Below are 24,532 nucleotides of genomic sequence, written 5' to 3' on the forward strand. Positions count from 1 at the left end.
TCCTCACAGGCCCAGAAGCAGCAAACAGCAGGACACATTTGGAGAACCACCAGAGACATAGTGTGGCCGGAGGAAAGGCGGAGTTTGGGGCGTGACTGGAGACGGTGGTAGAGAAGTAGATGGGGATTGAGGCAACAAGCTGTGGCCTCTGAAAATAACCCTGAAAGCCACAGGCAGCCGATGAATGATGTCAGTTCAGGGAGTAACTGGCTCTGACAGAGAGTCTGGTGAATTTCTTGAAGATCCAAGCCAGGTTGGAGATTTATAGGATAATCCGGGGCAAGGATGCCAATGGCCAAAATTAAAGAGATGACAATCGATACGAGAAATACCTGAGAGCCAAACTTTACCAGACTTCATTGCTGACTAGATGCGGGAAGGAAGGGGAAGAGGACAGCTGATAACTTTCTGATTGGTGGTTCAGAGGACTCAGAGAGCGGGATGACCAGTCCATGAGATGGGAAAGATAGGAAGAGCAGCCAAGTTGTCTGTGAAGGCCATGAGCCTGGTGAACAACTTTGGGACACCCAAGTGGAGGGTGTCTGGATCTGCTGCTCAGGGAAGAGGGCCGTCTGGGGAAATGCACGTGGAGTCCTTGTGATCCTGACAGTGCTCGGAAAGCCATGTCTAGGTCGGGAAGAGCAGAGAGAGTGATGAGCGCCAGCAATGTTCCAATCTCCTCACGGGCAAAGGGGGGGTACTATGTTCTCTCAGGAGAACCCGATGAGATCCTAAAGCTCTTCCTCATGGCCCAAGGCTCAGAACACAGAAGACTCTCGCTGTGTGTGACATCCCCTTCCTCTCACAAATCACTTGGTTGGTGCTCGACACCACTTTCTTCCAACAGAATTCTAGAATTTTACTTCTCTTTGCATGCTGAAAGTTTATGTGGGTTAAAGATCAGTGAGTGTGCATGGAGATGCCCCAGCTGCTTTCTGAAATGGTCTCTTTTTTTGGTGGCTGACAGTTGTTTTTTGAGTTCTTCAGTCTGACTGTGGCAGAAACAAGATAAGAAATGATGTATCCAATAATCCCACTGAGTTGAGTTTACATAATAACACAGAGCTCATGGGGGCGCCTGGATGACTCAGTCGGTTGAGCGTCTCACTTCGGCTCAGGTCATGATCTCGCGGTCTGTGAGTTCAAGCCCCGTGTCCGGCTCTGTGCTGACAGCTCAGAGCCTGGAGCCTGTTTCCGATTCTGTGTCTCCCTCTCTCTCTGACCCTCCCCTGTTCATGCTCTGTCTCTCTCTCTCTCTCTCTCTGTCAAAAATAAATGTACGTAATAGCACAGAGTTCAGATGAGTATAGTAACTGTTAACAGGATTTGGATTGAAATGTTAAATTCTGACCTTCCTACCTGGTTATGCTTCACGGTTATAGATATGACAATCATCTTCATCGTCCTGCCCTTAGATGAATTACCTGTATGTGGCATTTGGAGAGTTGTCAACATGTCACGAAAGATTCAGTACAGTGACACTGACCATGTTGCCCTTGCCTGTGCCTTGCTCCCATAACTGAGATTAAAAAAAAATAATCATGATGTTTCTGATCTTAGGGAAGAACTGAATCAAACAGTCCCAGAAACAGGTCGGACTCCCACTGTCAGAACCCTGGATGCTCTGCCCTGCTGTGTCCCCTACCTGTTCCCTTCTGTCACAAGTGGCTTCTCTGGGTGAGTGGTGGAGACCATAGGGATGGCACCATTATGGGCTGCGCCCCCTTCTCCTTCACGCAGCAATGGGAGGACGTCTTCTTGAGCTGATTCTGCTGACTTCTTCTTACTCCCATGATGGGACCCTCCATCAAGCAGGTTCCCAAAATTACCTATAGAGGCAGCAGCAAGGGGAGAGAGGCCAGGTATCAACAAGCAGAATCAGGCTACTTGGCCTAGGGGATCCACGGTCATAACCTTGCAGGGCAGAGAAGTAAGATCTCAGTATGAAGGTGGGAAGAATGACAGTCAGACCAAACAAATGAGATTGACAATGACGATGAGCCATCACCTTCATCCATCTTATGTTCTCTTTTGCAAAAACTACTCAAGTCACAAGTTACCTGGATTCCATCTCCACTTCCTTCTGCTCCTGTAAAGGAGATGCTCCCAATATGAATCAAGCCATTCTCTAATAGAATGCTCTTTCTTGGAAAGGATTTCCCAGATGTGCATCAATCCAGGAAGATCTTTGGGAGTTACAATAAAAGCAACTACAATATGCACAGGACTTGGCATGTATTAACTCACTATACTCTTGCAATAGCTCTATGAGGAATTATTATTCCCATTTTATAGATGAAGAAACTGAGACTCAGAGAAATTAAGTGAGCCTAGGTGTAATGGAACCAAGATTAGTAATCCAAGTCTGTCTGAATCCAAACTATACTCTTAGTCCTTTTATTAAAGTATGAAAATAAATCTATCCCTTACATATTGACACTAGAGTAAATGAAGAATTATTCATTTCTTTCTGAGATGCAAACTTCCACCAGAATTCTATCATCTCCATGTAAGACACTAGCTCATTTATTCAAGAAATAGGTATAAAGTCAATGCCATGTGCCAAGCACTGCATGTATTTGTACTTACCAATAGAAACTTCAAAGCTAATGGGTTTATCTCCAATCCTCCGGTCAATCATGGTAGCTTCAAAAAATGCTCCAAAGAGCAAAAATTCCTCATATTTTTCTGGTATAATCTATAGAAAGAAAAAAATATTATATAGGCCTGGATCTATTTTCTTATTACCAATAAGCTGAATTAGTGATGTTAACTGGTCCAGGGTGATTTGTAGGCATTTCAGGCATTTTCTGAATGTCAATGTTAGCCTGAAATGGCACATCATTTCCCTACTAATCAGACAGGCAGGAACCAGGACCTACAAATCACACATCCAAATCCAGACATTTATCTAGAATGATGTAATCTCAACCTTCTGAGCTCCTACCTTGTGATTAAAATCTTTTTTTTTATTTTAAAGGCAAAGGTTGGTATGTGCATCTTTCTGTGGTGCTATTGTTAAAACACAGGTCTGAAATCACCTTCAGGCGAACAGCCATTTAGAAAACAAACAGAGTCACAGGATCAGACCTTCACATTGGAGCATCTTTTTATGGATTATACAGGATGACAACATACATTATGTTTTTTCCTCTTCAGAACCTCGAGAGGTCAAAATCTGGGTCATTCCCATTTTATAGGTAAGGAAACTGAGGAAACTAAACTTAAGGTTAGGTTTAGTGACTTTCCCGAGTATTCCAATCACAGACCCAGTGCGCTTGGGGCTCCGACATGTGCTAACCCAACGCCTTGGTGCTGCTCAAAGACAGACCTTACTCCCCAAACAACACAAGCCCAAACGAAAGAGACAGGAGGGCTAGGTACTCGCGCGAGCATCAGCCAATCCAGTGCATCCAGGATGAGTTATCAGCACTGCAATTCCTGGCATGAGGGTGCTCAGTCCCAGGATCACAGCTGCTTTTCCACTGAAAAGGGCTTTAGAGTTCATCTGATCCAACTGCCTTCTATCCAAATAAACTAAAGCTCAGAGAGACTAAGGGCCTTCCCCAGGTCACACAGCAAGTTAAAGCCAGCCAAGATTTGAGGTCTGGTCTCCACCAAGACTTCCCTCAAGGAGCCTACATTGTGGAAGAGAGGACCATGACAGGTCACAAGACAGGAGCCATGCCAAGGTAACCACACTGTCTGGAGAGGACCCCTGTTGATGCGGAACAAGTTGATGGTTCAGGGAGCAGATGTAGCTAAGACACAGCATCACGTTTCTGAGCAAAGAGGCTGGATGTAGTGCCGTACAGTCTGGGCTTCCTGGTTTCGCAGCTGGATTTGTTACATTCCATGGAAAAACCAATAAGGTTCATCCAAGGAAAAGAAGCAGTTGTGGCTTTACAGCTGAAGAGCCCCATTCAGTCAAGAGCCCTGAACCCTGTCCCACAGAGAGCCAACAGGTCTCAAAGGGTGATCCTTCCTTCACACAGGAGCCTCCTTGCTGTTGGGCTTAGGAGGAAATGTTTCTACTGACCAGAAAATGTTGGACAGGGTGGGGGCCCCATGTTGTATCTTAGTCACAAAGCACACACCCCTCCCACCTGCTGCCATTGTATCCACTGGTTATAATAGAGCCCCATATCTCACCTTCCTGGGGCCAAGTTTACCCTCTGGGAGGTGGTTAAAAAGGATTTGGAGACCCGGTGGGAACGTAAGCCATGTAGACTGGAAAAGGGATGGCAGCCTCCTTAGCCAGATAAACCCTTCTTCAAATCCCAACCCTGCTACTTCCTAGCTGGTTGACTTCAGGCAAGTCATGTCCACTGCCTAGGTGTCATTTTCCCTGTCTGTGAAACCAACTTTGTCATAGGACCTACAGAGGCAGAAATGAGACCATCCACATGGAGCACCTTGTATAAAGCCTATACACACAAACGCCACAAAAATGGTACCCATGGTACGTCGACAGACAGAATTCATCTCTTAATCCAACCATCCTTCCAGGTCTACCTCAAACGGCCCTTTCTTTTGGAAGCATACCTTGATTCCTGAGCTGGAAAAAATGATGATGGTCATGTTTACTGAGCTCTTAATACATGTCAAATGTGGTATTAAGACTTTTACCTACTATCTCATATAATTCTCATAACCACCCTAAGAGGGAGATGCTTTTATTCTACTTGCGTAAATAGGAGGACAATGCAGTCTGAAAGGTTAAAATACCTGCTCAAAGTTACCAAATATGCCTAATATTTATTGAGCACTTACTACGTGCCAGGCTGTGTTCTTAGAACTTTGCATATGTTAAATCATTAAATCCTCACTGAGCCTATGAAGTAGAGGTTATTATCGGAAATAAGCAGAAGGAGCTCAAGTCACTTGCCCGAAGATTCAGAGGCAATGTTTCTCCAGAGGCTGTGCCACTGGGCCACATCTAAAATCCAGCTGTCTTGCTTGGGAACCCAGCATTTTAATTATTATACTTCACTCACTCCAGGAAATAACAGCACTTTACCTGTAGCTCATTATTGCACATATCACTTTTTATTTCCTGTACATTTATTTTGTATATCTTACCTCCCCTTCTGTATCATAATTTCCATGGAGTCAGACTCTACATGTATTCCTACCAATATTGAGGATGATGTTTAAACAAGAAGCTACTCAGTATGTGTTTACACAATTTAAAAAAATGAGCACATCATCTGTTAGATTAGCTATGCTCTGTGAAAGCTTGGCATAGGGAGATAAGCTTTGATGATAGTGATGAGGGTAAGTTGGAAAAACCAGAATCATGGGATCTCATTTGTCCAGGTATGCAATGAGAGCGTGGCTGCAGCAAGGGAGAGAAGAGCTCAGGACCCTGGTGAGCTAAACAAGAAGATGATATAAGAAGGTGACCTCACCATGTTGGTAAGGTGAGCACTGGGCTATTGAGGCTCTGAGGAAGGTAGAAACCCAGTATTGTAGTTTTAAAATATGTCCACAAATTCTTGGAAAATCCTCCCCTCAAAAGATGGAGCCCAATTCACCTCCCTAATTCCCCTGTGGGCTGGGCTTAAGTGACTCATTTCTAACAATTAGAATGTGTCATACATATCAGTGTGTGGCTTCTATGGATTTTGTCATAAAAGACATCGAAGTTTCTGCCTTGCTGTCTCTTGGATCACCTGCTCCACTCAAGGGGAATCCAGCTGCCATGAAGACACTAAGCACTTAATGAAGGGTCCATGTGGTGAGGAACTGAGGCCTCCTGGCAACAGCCAACAAGGAACCAAGTCCTCCTGCCAACAGCCACGTGAGTGCGCCATCTTGGAAGTAGATCCTGCAGCTCCAGTCAAGCTGTCAGATGACTGCAGCCCCTGCCAACATCTTGATTGAAACCTCATGAAAAATTCGGAGCCAGAACCACCAAGTTAAGGTATTCCCAAATTCCTCATCCGCAGAGAAAATTAATGTTCGTTTTAAGTTGCTAAATTTGGGGGTGATTGTTATATAGTGAAAGATAACTAATAAACCCAGCAAGAAACTGACCACAAACAAGAAGCAAAGATGAAAAGAGAAGGAAGGAAAAGTAAGGGTTTGAATGAGACCTGAATTTCTCTTCCCTACCTCCTTCTACACAACAGCCAAGATGGGCCCTTGGCCTTGTAGAAAATGTACACTCTATGAAAATTCCCAGATGCCCTTGCTTTCAGCTAGAATTTTTTTTCAGATGGTATTAGCAAAATATCTTCAAGATATTGACTTGGGTTGAGAAAATCTTCTATTAGGCCCTTCCTACTTGGCAATTTCTGCTTAGAAAAGAATGGCCAGTCTCTCAACAGTAGGAAAGATTGCCACGGAGTCAGATACAGGGGATACTGGCATGGGTGGCTACTTAAGGTACCCACAGTTTCTGGCCAAGTCCAAAAAATGTCACTTCCAAAGTTGCCATATATTCTGAAAAAATACACATAATACAATCACATCAAGGCAATGTCAATCTTAAACACAACAAACTGACAGTACACATTTACAAAGAATATTTCCCAATATATAAGTTCATAAGGGAGAGCAGGAGAGGTCCACGAAATACCCAAAGTAAGTCCAAACAATAGGGTAGAGAGCTCTAAATAGCTGCCCGCTTGTAGTGGGAACAAACCATAGAAACACTGGTCACAGCAACAGCAAATGTATTGCCTGCCTACCATGTATGCGCAAAGAACCCTGCTGACCATTTTACAGGCATTCCCTCATTTACCCCCAGGAGATGACTATCACAGAGAGACTATTACTACCGCATTGTGGTGATGAGAAAACTGAAACATTGAGAGGTGCCACTATCAGAGCCATGAATAGAACCAATCTCCAAGATTTCCAACTCTGGGCTCCAACCTCTCCCCCACACTGTATCTTAAGATGTATTGGATCCCAGCAGTAAAAATAAGCGGCTCTACCAGGGCTAAGCCGACCCAGACCAGCCATCACCTCTCTTCCCCACCCAAAGTGAGTGTCTGGTTGACCAGAGAGATACACCCCCAGAGGTAGATCATCCAAGTTGAGAGCTGGAATCTACTCACATCTGCTACTAACAAAACACAGGTTCCTTCATTTGCTTAACCAAAAATTACTCTTACTAATCTAAACAGTTGAGGGGATATTCACTTAGTATTCATCTTGGTGACCCAGATCTCTTTCATATCATACAGAAGCAGGCTGGAAAAATGCTAACATGCTTAATATTGAGTAATACACAGAAATAAGCATTCCTTTGAATTGTGATTCCCGCCCACCACCACCACCCCCCCCCCCCCCCCCCCGCCCAGGCCTGGGCAGGGCAATAGGTTTCTCAAGTTCTTGTATCCCAACTTGTCACCCACTCTTCCTCTTCTTCATTCCCTGTCCCACAATGCCTCACAACCAGAGCATATGCTATTCTAACAAACTAAACAAAATGAGGTCATGTGTGGAGCTCAGTCCATCCCCCCACCACCTACTTCCACCAGGTCTCCTAGAACACTTTTATTTCCCTTTCCTTTGGTTCCCATTGGAATCTGTGTGTTGGGGGGACACTGGAGGAACTTATCACGAGCAGATGACTGGGACATGTCAGGAAGAGGCAGCGGATTGCAGAAGGAGACCTGCACATGCCTTTGGGAGCCCATGGGAACAGTTGGCCGGTGATGCTTCCACTCTGGGCTCACCTCACAAGGGCAGTGCTCAGACCTACCTCAGGGGGTGCATCGAAAGTTTCCACCTCGACCTCTGTTGAGTTGGTCTTGTCTGAAGCCTGCTGGGATTTTCCACCATCGGTCTTATCATCCTTGTCTTTACTGGAGCCTTTGGAAGACTTGGAGTCTTTGTCCTTAGAAGACGACTTGAGCTCCTTGAATGCCTTGGAAAACTTAGATTCCTGTACCCCTCCTGAGAGGATCTCCACAGCAATTTCCACTAAGATTCTGCCCCTGAACGACACACCTTCTCCAAAGCCTTCATTCAGTTCCTGGTAGTCATCCATCAGACTGTGGTTCCTGGGTGAGCCATACAGGTTAATCCAGGCAGGTCCAAAGGTCGGTAGAAAGCCTACAAAAACCAAGCTTTAGTTGCCCGGTAAAGCAAGTTGATTATTTCTTGCTTTATGAACATTGTGCATGCCTGTGTAGAATGTAAAATATACAGAAAAGACAAGAGAAAATATTTATAGAATATCCCATCCCCCAAAGAGCCACAATTGCCATTTTGCTATATTTGCTGTATTTCTTTCTAGTCCTTGCATGCACATGTTTAAACCTGTTCACAGCTGTAATGATACTATGAATGCCCACATGCATCGCTGTCAGTTCATTCACTCATCTAATACTTATTGACTCCTAACATGTGCCGGGCACTGTGTGGGTGCTAAACACAGAGCCCAGCGGAGAACAGAGCAGAAAGGAGTATTAAACGGTAAATATCTGTAAGTGCTAAGAAAGAGATTTACCTTGTGTTTCAAGAACAAATAAAACAGGCTGATGAGGCATGGAGAGGAATGAGGCAGAGAGAGAGAGATTTTATCCCAAAGGAGGGTCAATTTTAAGAAGCAGAGATATTGTGTTAAAAGGGGTGAAAAGATTTTATGGTCCCTGATGTCTAATTTTGAAAACACTTTTATACCTGTCTTTGAATACCATCAAGATGTTCCTGGAAAGTTGGAGTAAAACATGTTAACGTCGAGTTGAGAAATTCTGAAGGTGGGCGGGGTGTGTGTTCTGCATAAAACAATCCCGTGGCAAACCCTTCCAGGATATGGAGACTTAAACAATGGGTATTTATTGAGGCTCTTCTATGGTGTCACACTGTGACTGGCAAAAAAAAAAACCATGTAAACCTTGTCTTCTGCTTAAGCTAAGCCTTCCGTATATACGTGCATATATACATATACACAGACATATATGTGCATAAGTATATTTATCAATTAACACAGATATGTAATGCAGAGAAAGATTGCCTTGGGATTTTAAGTATGGAGGGGTTTGGGGAGATATTTACAAAGTTATCACCGGCTTATTTAGGTTTTGCAAATAAAGAGTAGAAGTCCTTTCTCCTGACTGATGGATTAGCTGGGACTCTCTATTCCCTCCCTGGCTTTCTCAATGCACAGTCAGCAGCACCTTCCTACAATACTCCTGACCATGCGCTCCTATCACTGAGCTGGGGGCACGGTATTTTGGGACCATTTAAACATGCTAAAACCATTCTTAGCTTGTGAGCCATACAAAGATATTTGGCAGGCTGGATGTGGCCCATGGACCATAGCCTGTCAGCATCTGATCTAATCTAAATCCTTCATTTTTCATTTAAGATACCTAAGGCCCAAAGAGAGGGAGTGACTCCTCAAGGCCACACAGCAATGTTCGTGGAAGACCTGGGACCAGGACCAAGCCTCTTGGCTCCCACAGCCCGGCTCGACCTACTGCCCTAAACCCACACCACAAACCACACAGAGCTTACAAGTGCCTACCACGCTGCTTGCTCCAATCCTCTTGTTTTAAGGACGAGGGCTTCAAACCAATTATTTTGTGGCCTCATTTCCAAGTCAGACAGATGAGGCTTTACCTCTATCTCCGTCCTGTTCACTGGAGATTTTCTTCAGGTCGATGAAATGGGTGGCCAGTGCGACATCATTCACGCTGCCTTCATCCCACACCTGGAGTTTTACCCTCCGACACAAAGGAGGGAACATTTCCTTGAAGACCACCTGTTCGTGCCACACAGGATCAGCACAGTTCTTCTGCACTGTAGTTCGCCCCTAAAAACAAAGCGAGCAGAATGTGAGCTGTTGAAGGAAATGAAAGATGTCACTGACCTGACCTGACTTCAAGCCAACTGGCAAACCAAGTTGACAGACATAATGAACCTGCTTCCACCCAATACCCATGGAAATATGTTGTACCCAGGAACATTACAGTAGCCTCCCCTTACCCACAGGGGAATGGATTCCAAGACACCAGTGGATGCCTGAACCCACAGACAGAACCTGAGATGCACTCTTTTTCCTTTATGTACATACCTATGATAAAGTTTAATTTATAAATAAGGCACGGTAAGGGATTACCAACAATAACTGGTAATAAAATAGAACAATTAAAACAATATACCCTAATAAAAGTTAACATAGATCTTAGCAACTTCAGCGTACGATTTCTTTCCTTTTAGTATTAAGTCAAGAACTTTCAACTTTCGCTTAAACACTTTATAGCTTCTCTTTGGTGTATCCAAATTGCCAGGATCACTGTTCCTGCATCCAAGGGCCATTATTAAGTAATATAAGGCTATTTGACCTCAAGTACTGCCATAACACCACAGTGGACCTGATAACGTGGCCAGCTACTAAGTGACCAACAATAGACAGTGTGGATACACCGGACAAAGGGATGATTCACATCTGGGTAGGATGGGGCAGGATAGCGCGAAATTTCAACACACTATTTGGAACAGTGTGCAATTTAAAACTCACTGATCATTTATTTCTGGAATTTTCCATTTAATAATTTCAGGCCATGGTAGACCATGGGTAACTGAAACCACAGAAAGCAAAACCACAGGTAAGGGAGGAATACTGTGCTGACATCCTACCCCGCACCAGACACCATGCCAGGCATCAGGGACAAAGGGAGTAATGGTGGGTCCTGCCCTCTGGAAGTCCTTGTAATCACAAGATTACAAGATCAAGCCAACATGCATGTTATGAACATAACTTGTTCCATGCATCTCTAGGAATGCAGCAGATATAGTTAGACCCTGAGTTTGTGTCTTATAAAAAGGCTTTTATAAGGGCTTTGTGCACTTCCCCCATCTGGATCTCAGTTTCCTCGTCATAAAAATGGAGGTGACGTTCTATAGGACTGTCAAGGGGTTCAGGTAAAAAATACTCCAGTGTTCACCCTGCCAAGAGGAGGGTTAGGGTAGCATATATTGTAAGGATAGAGACACCATATGTGCCAGCTGAAGCTTCAACGTCCAGCCAACAAGGATTAAGCTGTGACCATGTGCCTAGGCCCTGGTACTTCCAATGGCTCTTGAGTAGGGAACAACAGAGAACAGAGATGTCCAGGCTTACAGAGGACAAGGACTACTTGGGAAGCCCGGGGAGCAGGTTGGGAGGCAGATGGCAATGCTACAGAGCCTGGGTAACAGCTCGAAGAAGTAGCCAGAGGTGAGGAAGGAGGTCTGTCTGCCTAGGCCCTAAACCATAATACCCCATAGTTCCTCTCTATGATCTCAAATAGAGAGTAAGTGGGTCACCCTCCCACTTACCTGCCACGTGATTCAATGCCTTTTGTGACAAGCTTTCTCTCTCAGGGCACTTCCTAATTTTTATTTTCACTTAATTTCATTTGACTAGAAATGTCCTGGGGAAAGAGTGGAGTTCTGGCCTGGGTTTGCCGTTGTTGGTGACGATGTTTCCTTACCATCTGCCCAGCAAAGGAGACCTCCACGAAGGGGTCCACAAGGTCCTTATTGTCACCCACAAATGCTTTGGTGACGTTCGCCATGATGCTGGAGTTCATTTTAGGCAACCCCTCTGCTTTGTAGAGTCTCACATAGAATCTGGCCCAGGGTCTCTCTGATGGAAACCCTTGAGGGATCAAGAGGTTCCTTGAGGGGGAACAAAAACAAAAAATAAAAAGCTCTCTCACTTGAAAGAACAGAAAAAGTGGAAGCAATCTGGACGTAGAAAGAAGGATCCTGATATAGGAGAAAATACTGAAAAGATCAGGATTCGTCGCTAAAATGAGTTCTCTTTGTGGTGTAAGTGGCAGCAAAGGATATGAAAACAGTGAATGCAAACTCATTCCAGTCCTCGAATTATAGAGTAAACACCATCTTCCACACCGCACCTTAAAAGAAGTGCATTAAGCCTTCCCATTTCATAAACCAGTGGTCGAAAGTATAATTCCTTCAAAGAAAAATCAACCAAATCCAGATAAATAGGATAAACTCAAGAACAGTTTATCTCTATGGGGAGACAGGCTGTCCTTGTCCTAGAAGCTGATCTCCCAAAGGCTAGTGACACTGCTGATAAGACACATCTTGGTGCCTCTGAGAGAGTAGAATCCCAGGTGGACAAGGCACGAATTTGGCAATTCTCATGTACCCACCAGGAAAGGGAGAGAGGGAGGGGAAAGACAGATCAACTTCAGGCATATCATTCATTTGTCTTGAGTGGCCCTGGATGGACCCGCCTCACTTTTCTATTTGCTCCTCGGCATCGGAGGTTTTGGGGTTGGTCTTTAAGATGTCGCCTCTCCCAGTCACGCTGATGTCACACTTCAGGTACCCCTTCATGCCCGTCCTGATGTCGCCAGGGTCTGTGAGCAGGGCCCACTTGTCACAGAACTGATGACCTGTAAAAGCGTCCTGACAGCTCAGATACCCTGCACGGCTGGACCCAGCAGGTGCAGCCAGTTCCATCCCACACGCAAGGCCTCCCAAGCTCTGTTCCCTGGAGGGGGCAGCTCATCAGGGTATTCCCCAGCCTCGTGCTGCCTCCTTCCGCTCCTCCCCTCCTTCCCTCCTCTCCTTTTGTTCCCACCTTCTTCTCTGTCTTTGTCTCCAACCTGCCACAGGTATTTGGAAAGCCTCCAACCCAGTGCTAATTGCCTGGACAGGTTCCTAGCTTTGACAGGCTATGAACGGCTATGACAGGACATGAATGGAGTAGAGAAGTCAGTACTATTTCACAGGCTGTAAATGTGACTCGTGGATCTTTTTGTTTGGCCTACACTGTCAATCCAAACTTTAAAATCTCTTACAAAATCTAGACTTCTGGCTTATCTGAAAAAAACCGTAGATCTGCCAATACAGAATGCACATTTCCACATGTCAGCAGGTGGTAAAGAAGCTGAGTAGCCACTGTGGGTTGTGAGCCCTCCTGTTCCTCACAGCCTGAAGCACCCCTTAACATATTAACCCACTGCTCTCCCAAGGCCTGGCCCCCTGGGCTCATGTGAGTTGCAACTACTTTTGAAGAGAAGGGGCCTTGTAAGAAAAGATCTGTATTTGTTGATGGCCCAGTTACTTATCCACTCCCGACCTTGGACAAATTACCTGCCTTCTCTGAGTTTCACTTTCTATAAATCAGGGATAAGAATTATCACAGCAAATCCTTATATGGCATGCAACAACCCCAGAAAGGAGGCACTATTTTTATCTTCATTTTCTCAGATGAGGAAACTGAGGTGCAGAGAAGTCAAGTCATTTGCCCAAGGTTGCACAACCAGAAACAGCAGGGTGGAATTTGAAGCCAAGCCATCTGGCTCCATAGGGGTGCCTACGTGGCTCAGTCATTTAAGCGTCCGACTTTAGCTCAGATCATGATCTCGCAGTTCGTGGGTTCGAGCCCTGCATCAGGCTCTGTGCTGACAGCTCAGAGCCTAAAGCCTGCTTCAGATTCTGTGTCTCCCTCTCTTTCTCTCTCTCTGTCCCTCCCCTGCTCACGCTCCTTCTCTGTCTCCCAAAAATGAATAAACGTTAAAAAAAAAAAGTTGAAGCTATGCCATCTGGCTCCAGAGTCCAAATGTGGAACTCCTGTGTGTCACCTTTCCTGTGTCTGCCTCACAGCAGTAAATGAGATCGAATTTGTTGGCTGGAGAACTGTTCAGAAATACGGACATAAAAGACAATTTTGCAATTAGACTGTGAACTTTGAGGAAAAGAGCCAGGTGTTGCTCCGATTGTGTAATTGGTGTTGATACTGTGGAATGAATGGGTCAGTGGACGGGCAAATGAATGAGTTGACCTCCAGGTGCGGTAAACTGGAGATGAGTAAGGGAGAGATGGGGAAGCGACGCTCTCTTACCAGGTTGGTTGTACACAGTCCCCAGGTCTACTTTGAAGGAACCGATCAGTATGCTTCCTATCAGCTTGTGGTGAAAGACCTGAGGAGAGATGGAGCAGTGAGTCTGGCCGCACTAGATTTCTCTTTGAGCATAAATCTGTGAAATGGGCTCGTGATACCTCAGCGAGGATTCTAGACCTTGACGCCTGTCTGGCCTTCACTCATCTGGAGCACAATGACATTTGGTCATCAAGTGAAAAGGGCAGCCAGAAGTTATCTCACCTGTACCTGTTCCTCCTGGTAGGTTTTCAGCTAGCAAAGGTCATCTAACAAATCTCACAGTCTTGAAAAGTATTTTTTAAGCCAAAGTAAGCTCTAATACAACCCATCTCTGCCTATTGACACTCTACCCATCCTTCAATGTCTAGAGCAAATATTACCTCCTCCAAGCAGCCCTCCCTGATCCCCCTCAGCCAAAAGTCCTCTTTCTCCCCTAAACTTCCATAACACTCTGTTCACAGCTTGCTCGGAGAATTCATCACATATTGCTTTGAGAAGTACAATAGTCAGAACAAGGGAGGTGGTCATCCTCAATATTTTATCTGATCAGAAGTCAGCAGGGTACCTGGCTGGTTACAGCAACACCCTGTAATGCGGTGCTATCAAGATGCAGAAGTTCTAAAGGAAAGCAGCAGAGCTCGTACCGGGTCCAGGAGGCACACTGAATGGGAAACCACTGAAGAAGCAGGAGCAATTGAACCTTCAACTCAGAAAAGAGAAAACTGGGGGTGTGAAGAAGGGGTAATGGTACCTTAAATGTTGTCCAATCTTGGAAATCCTGCCATCTATAATAGGGAGTAAGTTCCCCATGTGGTTTCCAAGTCACAGAAGGAGAGACTCAGCTCACTACAAGGACGGTTTCTATAACAGAACTTTCTGGCAACGAATAGGTTTTTCTGGAGATAGTGACCTCCCATCACTGGCTATAACCACGCAGTGCACCAAAACCCCATGTCATGGAGGTGGTGAGAGGGACTCCTACTAGTTAGACTAGATGGCCTCTGGGCTTCCTTCTATGACATTCTGAGTTCCTTGAATCAAAGACAGTTTCCTACTTTCTCCTACCCACCACATGCATGGCCTTGTTCATCATACGTGTTCAATAAACATTCGGTGAATTAATGAATGATTCACTGACTGAATGATGTATATGAATAGGAGACTTTTGTGGTTTCTAAGTTCCCCTTTGGCAGAGGCAATAAAAATAAATCAATTCAATGGACTTCAGGAAATGAAGAAATGACAGCCCTTCCCATCTCCCTTTCCACCCTTGCTCCCTGGCCCAAACTTTACAAGCGAGTTAAGATAACTGAGGGGAGCGAAGACAGCTTGGCTCCAGGGGAGGAGTTATTTAAGGCCACGCATACAAAGCTCACTCCAAACCTCCTATGCTTACAGTTGCTAATGTGGCTTCCCAAAGGCCCAAGCAAGAACACAAGACTGACTCAGGCTCTCTTCTCAGGTCAAAGGCATCTGGGTCCCTGTGGGCTTGATGGGATGATGGGAAGCAAGAGCCTGTTTAAAGGGTCTTTAAATAACACAGGAGGCCTCTTCAAATCATCCATCCACCCAGGCTTAGGGCCAGGGAAGCCTGATGTGGTCAAGCATTAGATTACCAGGACTTCAGGGAGTGGCACACACAGACTGCTGGGGCCTTGCATGCCAGGGGCCGCTTGTCAAGGGAAGATGGTCTTTAGCACCACCAAGGTCTGTCACAGCCTGGCCATCCCAATAGCCCCTGCTTACTGCACTCCCTCCTTCATCCCCCGTGTTCAATTTTGTTGGGGCACATTGACTTTTAGTTCATGGACTAGCCAAAAACTTGTATTAAACACTCCCCTCCAAGGGACTTTTCCCTGTAAAATCTTTGGTTTCTGTCCCTAAGGGTCATCCAGGGAGCCCAAAGTATTCTCTTCTTCCAAGCTAGAGGAACAAAGATAGGCAATACTAGCTTTGGTCCTCGGTCTAAAAATCCACCGTCCTACAGACAGTCATGACCCTTATCTATGCTACGGTATAAAAATCTAGCTAGTCACTCTTTGTCTGAAATGTAGACAGTTCCTTAGGACCCACCTACACTGCCCATCTCACATACAGATGGTCGCCTGAGCTATGCAATGTAACAAAGTCTTAGGCCGTGCCCCAGGTCCTGAAATATCTTCTGCAACGCTTGTCCTCATGCCTGAAATTCACATTAAGAATGTTTGGCTCTTGACAACTTTTCATTCTTCAAGAGTCACATTCTTCAAGTGCCCCTGAGAAAGAGAATATAATAATTCCACTATTACCTAAGACTTAATGCAGTATTTACATATGTTATACATATAATACTGTGCATATATATAATATCAAATATATGATGTGATACGAATAGAATAGAATAGAATAGAATAGAATAGAATAGAATAGAATAGAATATGTGGGTGACAAGGACAGGCAAGGAAGTCTCTGAGACAATTTTTGCCATCTTAAAATTCTGATTAGAGTTGGTGTCACTGTGGAGGAAAACATTTCCCCATTCTCCACGCTTCTTGCATTGTCACATAAAGTACGGGGTCTGTCCTTTTAGAACCATTAGGAGGAGAGCACTAACCTTTGTCCCACCCACCCCGCCTCTCTCAGGGATGCATAACCATGCTACCCTCTTCTTGGGAGAAGTAGTGATTTCTCAGAGGGGGGAGACAGATGCAGTCTGTCACCCGCTGGTCTCTCTGTCTCTTCAGTGAGTGGCATGAGGTTGGCGTGAGTTCCGTCTGGCCCCCATGCTCTCTCATTTGAGCGAGTACGGCTTCAGCACGGGCACCTTCCCTTCCCATTCATGCCCTCCATGTGGTGGACCACCTTTGTAAGGCACCGTTGGCTAGACCAAGAATCTTCTCTATCTCTGCTGTTTAGACATGATCTGTGGAGGCAGGAATTCACTCCGCAGGGCTGAGGAAGGGTCTATGCAGCAGACACGACCCCACATGAGCAGGTCCTAAAGTCTACTCTCAGGCAGCTATGAAGAAGCCTAATGGCAACCACTTGCTCCAAATCACATTCTCTGATCCAGCATCACTGATATATGTGGTTCCTTCCTGATGCTTTTTCCTACTTCTCTATTTATTACCAACTACAAGTGGGGAGTGCTGTGATTAATTATCATTAGTGTGGATATCATCCCAGGAGAGAGACACTCACATTTCATTTCATAAAAAGAAAGAAATCAACTCAAAATGGCAATCGTAAAGATGGCCGTTGAAGCATGTATTTCACATTCCCACATTAGTAAACTCCACAATTCAATTCATGATGGCTTGAGCGTAGCTTATAGCTTGTTTCCAGGAAGCACAGATTTCCTTGAAGAGGTTTTCCTTCCCAAATTCCTCCACACTAGTTATTTCATGTTCTATCCTGTTGGTTTGGAACTCACCAACCCACACTCACCCCTCCCAAACCTATTCACCCCTACACAGGCTGAGCTGTTCTAGAGAGTTCCCAATGCCTACAATCTTTTCCATCACCCCTCCCCTCCATCACCAATGATACACTTACTGAGATTTTGATGATCTTGTCAAAAAGATGCACTTGGGGTCCAATGAAGTCGAAGACAAAGTACTATAAAACATAAAATTCATTTTGACCATAAATTCCAGACTTGCATCTAAAAACCTTATTACTGGAGTAGTTGTAGATTTCTATCATTCTAACCAATTGCTGCATGGTCCTCAGTGGCATGAATATACCATCAGTAGATTGGTCATCTCCTATTTAAGATCACCTAAATTCTTTTTAATTTGTTTTCAAATGCAAAAAAAAAAAATGCTCTCACCCCATACTTGCCCAGGATATAGGTGATTTTTCCTCTAAAATGAACATGAAAAGTGGAATTGTTGGGTCATAGCTTATGCGCATGTGAATTTCTAATAGATAGTGTGAAATTTCTTTCCAAAGGGGCCAAGCCATTTTATATTCTCACTGCCAGAATACAAAAATACCATTTCTCCAGAACCCTGTAAACCCTTTATATCATCAATTCTCTTAAATTTTTTGCCTATTAATAATGATGGATAAAAAATCATATCTCAATGTGGTTTTAATTTGGGGTGAACTTGATTAAAATCTAATTTCCTCAGGATTTTGCAGTTTTAAACATTGCTGTGATATTCCCAAGATTGACCAGGAAGAGTATGAAATTATGGACAAGGAAGACTTCTAATTTTAAGAAAGTGTTTGAATTTTATTTTTTCTAATGTTTATTTATTTGAGAGAGAGAGAAAGCAGGAGAGGGGCAGAAAGAGAGGGAGACAGACATATCAGTGCAGAGCTCGATGCAGGGCTTGAACTCACGAACTGTGAGACCATGACCTGAGCCAAAATCGAGAGTCAGACGCTTAACCGACTGAGCCACCCAGGCGTCCCAAAAAAGTGGTTAAATTTCAGAGTCGAAGAAATTAGACCAGTCTCTATATTCTACAGACAAAGGAAGACTGAAGCCCAAAGGATTTAAAAGACATGCCTAGATTCAGACAGCTGGTTATTGATGGACCTGAGAGCTTGGCTTATTTCTCCAGAAGTTATCACACAAGGGGTTCAAGTACTAGATATTTCACTGTTTGAACTTTACTGAGCACCTCCCAAATGTGAAGTTGTATTCTCCTAAGATTTAGAACACTGGGATGGTGTCTCATTGTGGGTTGTGTCATTTGGGGGACTAGTTGGGGTGAGGGAGGCAGGGCCAGAAAGTTGCTTTTTATATGTTTTTGAGCTTTGCTGTGGAGAAATAACACAAGGGCCTTAGAGATGAACAGGACAGTAGTAGGAATGGGAGAGCTCTCTGCTCACAGCCTGCTTTTACAGGGCAAAACAGAAAAACCAAAATGTGGAAAGTGAAAAATGCCATCACACGCCATAATAAGAGACCTTCAAAATGGCGGTCCTTAGATATCAATGACAGGTCACATTACATTCCATGTCTTCTGTTTAAGAAAATGGGAAAATACATATGACATTTCAGGAAGTTTTTCATATATATATATATATATATCAAACTTTTAAAGATATATATCAAACTTTTAAAGAGTTTTATTGTTCAGAATTTCTTTTATGTGGAAAACCCAGATGAAATTTCTTATTTTGATGTATGAGATGCTGTGGGTTCCTTGGACCAATAAATTAGTTCCAATGTTTATTGCTTTCTGTTGCATTTCACATTTCAAACTCAATTGCCTCACACAGGTTCCCTAGACCTTTGAGCCACACACATTTTTATAGCTGGAAAATATTCCCTAGCCACTATTAACTGGTTCCTTCAACATCTGATGGCCTTTGGCTTGAAAATTAGAGGCAAAAGCTGTAACAAAGGTTTTTAGTTCAACTGTACCAAAAGTTTTTACTTCAACTTCTATATTTTTACTTGAGTGTCTACTGATTGCACTTGGTCCCAACTTAATGTAATTTAGATCCAGGACTTGTGTGCATAAAGAAAATACTAATTACAGCATTTAACAAACCTGTAGAGCTTTGCAGTTTTAAAGCATTTTCATACACATTATTTCATGTCCCATCCATGCTAAAAGTTGTTCTGGAGTTGGGGGTAGAACAGGAAGGAAACAACTCATGGTAAAAGGCTTAGAGACAGGAGTGATGGATGACAAGGAAAGCAGTTAACAGCTCAAATCCGATTTGCCCATTTTCTGTTGATTTCATTACCAACAGTCTCCCTTTTCAATTACTATTCCCATTAGGGAAATAATTAAGAGTTCGCTGCATTTTTCTCATAATTCGTGGTGTCAAAGTGACTATGGGGAAATAGGCACTCTTGTGCACTGTTAGTTGGAGTATAAATTATTACCTCTTTGAGGGCATTTTGTGATATCAAATTCTTTTTTTTTTTAACGTTTATTTATTTTTGAGACAGAGAGAGACAGAGCAGGAATAGGGGAGGGGCAGAGAGAGAGGGAGATACAGAATCTGAAACAGGCTCCAGGCTTGAGCTGTCAGCACAGAGCCCGACGCGGGGCTCGAACTCACGGACCATGAGATCATGACCTGAGCCGAAGTCGGACGCTTAACCGACTGAGCCACCCAGGAACCCCTCAAAATTCTTAATACGCATATTCTTTGCCCCAGTTATGCCATATTAATATGAGTGTAAGTAGTAGCCGAAAGATGAAAAAAATTAATATCCATCAATGAGAGATTGACTGGTTTAGAAAATTATGGTGTATCAATGCAATGGGAAACTACACCAATAAGGGGAAAATGAGACTGAACTATATGTCTTGATATTACCTCTAATATCATCTAAAATACATTGCTTTGTGAAAAGATCAAGGTCCAGGACAGTGGACAGAATGCTACCATTTGGTTACAATATTTATTTGTACTCGCATACATGCCTGGGATATCTCTGGAAGGGCACACAAATGCCTGGTGAGGATGGCTGCCTCTAGGGCAAGAGGAAGGGGGTTAAGGGATCAAAGATCAGAGGGATGCATATTCTTCATCATATATCATTTTATACTCTGTATATTTTACCACTTTTTTTACTGTGTAATCTTTTTATTAAAAAAAAATAATTCAGTGTGTAGAATACTTAGAAGCCTCCTGTCTCTCTTTGATGCTTTCCGCTCTTTGATGTCCACAATTTCTGCACTGCTTGGAAAAATATGACTATTTTACTTTCCGATGCAACATGTCTATTTCAAAATTAATAATTAAATTTCTAGGGTCTCTTTCATGAAAAAGAATGTTTATCTTCTTTACAACCAACACTCAATACATTTATTGAATATAAAACCAGACCTTATAGTGAATGAAGATCATCATATAAGATATAAGAATAAATTTTAAAAAAAAAGACAAGAAAATGGGGTATTTCGAAAACACAGCAATGAATTTAAAATCAGTGGGAATTCCTCATCTCTCTTTTCCATGATCTTTTTGTGAAACTCTATGGGGCTGTCTGCAAGGAGCTCAGAGAACTTTCCAGGGCTTAGATGAGTGGTGGGAAGCAGTGAGGAGGGACACAGTTTTTCTATTTGGCTAAAGAATACCCCAGATGGCAGTGCAGGGAGTGTTGGTGGAGAGGATACTGGTGACCTCCGTGACTTACTTCATTGTAAAATGGGCTGTTGGTTCCTTCCTTCACGGTGCTCTGCTTCTTCTCATCCCCAACCTCAATGATCACAACTGGATCAATGTTCTCACCCACCAGCTGGCGGGCCTCAATGATGGTGATGGCAATCTACAACACAAAGTAGCAGATGTGCACTCTGGACCTTGCTGTTCATTCACACAAGAAGACACAGGACAGACTGTCACTTACTTGATAGTTTTGGGATCTGATCTCCCCATCATGGATCTTAGTCGACAGTTTTGATCTATTAAAAGAAAGTTTAACGTATTTGTTTCATTAAATAAGAACATACTTGGGATCAATAAGCCTTGATAATATTTTCCCAGGTACTTCTAAGCGCTTTTATTTATACTGTATCACATATTCTCTCTCCATCTCTGGAAGAGATAAAATGTAAATGAACAAGTGACTCAACCTCTCTATGACTCAGTTACTCCATCTTAAAAATGAAGCTAATAATAGCACTTACCGCATGAGATAATGGCTACAATTAAATGATATAATACATGTAAAGGTTTAACCCAGTGCTTGGTGAGAATAAGTGTCAACTCTTATTGTGCATATGATCATCAGTATCATTTATTTTTGGTTTTACAAAATGAGAAACTCAAATGCCTCAGCAAGTCAGTAGCACAGCTGGGTCTGCATAAAGATCTCCCTTATTTCCTGTCCGATCCTATCCACAGGACCCCTTTGCCATTTAGAGTAGGTAAAAGAATCCTGAGTTTTGTGATTGCTTTTGAAAGAATTGGTAAAAGAGAAAATCGGAAGGAGCAACCCAGATGCCAAGCCAGTGAGATTTCACATTCCAGGGGATTTCATTTATCTGGACTGTCGTAAGGAATTAGAAACAGATGCACAACACCTGGGCATTTAGAAATCGGATAACAGTAGAAAGAGGTGATGGATCCCTGTTGTCACCAAGGCAGCAACGGGTGGGAAATGAACTGAGCTTGAGTTCCTATTGGATTTTATTCTCCTGCTTTCCAACAATACCATCATGCATTTGACTTTGTTCCATTTCCGCCGATTACAACTGAGTCCAGTAGAGAACAAAGAAGGCTAGTAAAAATCCCAAAGCTTTAGACTCAGACTGATCTGAATTAAAATATTTATTTTTCCCAATTTTGTGACGTTACCCTTAATTTCCTCATCTGAAAATGGACATAATAATTCCTACCATGTAGTGTTGTTCTGAGGCTGAAAGGAGATAATGTATGTAGGGAAGAGTACATAGCAAAAGGTATATATGTTCATTAATAAAATGGCAAATTCGCATTGATCATTTACTGTGCGAAAGCTCTGTGCTGGTCTCAGAGAAGAAAACAGATGAATGAGCCATCATCCTGGCCGTTACAGAGCTAGCAATCTATCCAAGGGAGAGAGGACCGAAGCATGGCAAGAAAAAACTCTTAAGTGTAAAATGTGTTGTAGAAAAAAAAAAAATGTGATAGGAGTTCAGAGAAGAGAGAAGTTCCCGAGAGCCCAGGTAAGCAACGAAGAATTCACTGCAGAGGTTGGATGTCAATGAGCATTATCTGGTGGGTAGAATTTCAACTGATGGAGAATGCACTGACCAGGGAAAAAGAAAAAGTCTACTCCCTATTTCTTTTTCTCCTGCCTTCCTCCATGCGGTGCCGTTATTCTGGTGAAATAAATGGCAAGGGATCCCTTCAAGGATATTTCAAAGTAATTGAAATCCTGAGTCAGGGAGCTTAGGGGGCCATGGTCGTCATGGTGTAGTAAAGGGGGAAGGAGATACCGCAGTGAATATGTGCATACAAACTTCATGTCTCCTTTAAAGAGTCAACCTCTCAGCTATCACCGTCTCTGATTTCCAGCTGTTTCCCAACCCCCTCTACCCACATATCTACTGTGTGCCATCCTGTAGGGCCCAGTAATAACAACTCAGTCTGCCATACAGGGAAGCACTAATTTGCTTTATTGACAATAAGAATTCTGAGTGGACAAAGAAGGGATGGCATGAGGAATTACCATGAGTAAGAAATAGACATAAACAAATATGGTAGACTGAAGGCATTGATAGCCCCAGGTATTAGCTTCCTTGGAACAATGCTCTTTGCCTTATGACTTGTCCCTCATTCTGACATGGGCTGGACTCCAGACTTGCACTGGCTAATAGAATGCAGCAGAAATGACTCATGCTAATTCCAAGCCTGGGCTCAAAAGACCTTATGTACTCATACTCCTTCTCCCGGAACTCTGCCATCACCACCATTAGAACAAGATCAGACTAGCCTGCTGGAGGATCTAATGCCATATCGAGGGGAGCTCGGTGGTCCCAGATGAAGCAATCTTAGACCAGCCTATTACCAGCCAACACTCAAACTAAAATCAGGAGAGCTACCAAATGACCACACGCACACACATGAGTGTGGATGTGTATCAGTCTAGAACCAGTAAAACTAACCAAGAAGCCCACAGACTCATAAGGAGCAACAAATTTTTTACTAGGCCTCTGAGTTTGGGAGTGTTACACATCAATTGCTAACTGATAGAGCAAATCACAGGCATGAAGGCCAGTTTGTCCTGACTTTTTGTCGGGTAGTACAAACATTTGGGACAAACACAGAGCTAAGACACCTGGCACCTTGATGAATTAAAGAGCAGGTGAGGGACAGCTCCTGAGTCTGCCTCCTGTTGTTGCTGTCATTGCTGAATTATGAGACCTTAACTCAGGGGATTGAAGAGCAGAAGTTGGTCAAGGTGGGACCCTGGCTTGCTGAAGGCTGACCAGTATCAGGACGCCAGCACTGCCATGGAGGAAACTGAATACATACAGACCTCTTGTCTTCCTGCCTTAGACCTTTGGCGCCTTGTGACCAGTGATCAGTTATTATTCTCTGTTTCCCAGAGCCTGCAGGGGTTCCTGCACATGGAGGTGCCCAGTAAATGTGTGCTGACTGCCTGCACCAGCACTGTACCTTCTCTTTGGAGGAGCTGCAGGGACAGGGGTCACAGACGCATGACCATAAATTATATCTCCTCCCAGTCCTTCCTGGTGTGAAGGCCCCTCCTGTGACGCTTTTGCTTCATCCTGGCCATCTAGAGAAGCAAACAAGGAAGAAAACTCTGTCAAATATGATCCACAGTGGTGATCTGAGCCTCAACCGTCCAGCGCTATGCTAATCACCATAAGGGGTACGTGAAGACATTCAGACAGTCCCTGCCAGCGTGCAACTTAACATTTTATTGGCAGAAAAGACAGGCACATACCTTAACTTTTCTAAACAGTAAATTCGTCTTCTATTTCCAAAAAAGAGTAGATTTATACGCATGGTATTATGGAAAGAAAACTGGATTATGAATTCAAAGACATGCTTTCAAGTCATGACCTTGCCACAGTGGAATTTCAGACAAGTAATTTATTCCCTCTGAACCTCATCAGTAAAATTTAATGTGCATAAGAATCACCTGGGAAGCTGTTAAAATGCTGATTCTGATTCAGCAGGTCTGGGGTGGAGCCCAAGATTCTGCATTTCCAATAGCAATGTCCCATGTAGATCTGTTCCTGCTGTCTGAGG

At 43.7% G+C, this 24,532-nt stretch overlaps 1 protein-coding gene across 4 annotated transcripts in view; it reads right to left on the minus strand.

The window, feature by feature from the left end:
* The window catches only part of FER1L6 (fer-1 like family member 6), a 155,496-nt gene that overhangs the window by 90,903 nt on the left and 40,061 nt on the right, over positions 1 to 24,532 (minus strand). For 3 of the 4 annotated variants that reach the window (XR_008292528.1, XM_027063947.2, XM_053208154.1), the window contains exons 3-13: positions 23,933 to 24,053; positions 21,177 to 21,231; positions 20,964 to 21,095; positions 17,402 to 17,464; positions 13,829 to 13,907; positions 12,218 to 12,374; positions 11,439 to 11,625; positions 9,583 to 9,775; positions 7,718 to 8,070; positions 2,590 to 2,698; positions 1,646 to 1,829 (exon numbers count right to left, since the gene is read on the minus strand). Coding sequence is in view for 3 of the 4 variants with exons in the window: in XM_027063947.2 (XP_026919748.2) it covers positions 1,646 to 1,829; positions 2,590 to 2,698; positions 7,718 to 8,070; positions 9,583 to 9,775; positions 11,439 to 11,625; positions 12,218 to 12,374; positions 13,829 to 13,907; positions 17,402 to 17,464; positions 20,964 to 21,095; positions 21,177 to 21,231; positions 23,933 to 24,053 (1,633 nt within the window). In the remaining variant the exon portion in view is untranslated. Of the gene's footprint in view, positions 1 to 1,645; positions 1,830 to 2,589; positions 2,699 to 7,717; positions 8,071 to 9,582; positions 9,776 to 11,438; positions 11,626 to 12,217; positions 12,375 to 13,828; positions 13,908 to 17,401; positions 17,465 to 20,963; positions 21,096 to 21,176; positions 21,232 to 23,932; positions 24,054 to 24,532 lie in introns of those variants that run through there. The other variant, XM_053208155.1, reaches the window with a different exon arrangement.

This window comes from Acinonyx jubatus, chromosome F2, assembly GCF_027475565.1.
Source record: "Acinonyx jubatus isolate Ajub_Pintada_27869175 chromosome F2, VMU_Ajub_asm_v1.0, whole genome shotgun sequence".
Taxonomy (NCBI): Eukaryota; Metazoa; Chordata; class Mammalia; order Carnivora; family Felidae; genus Acinonyx; species Acinonyx jubatus.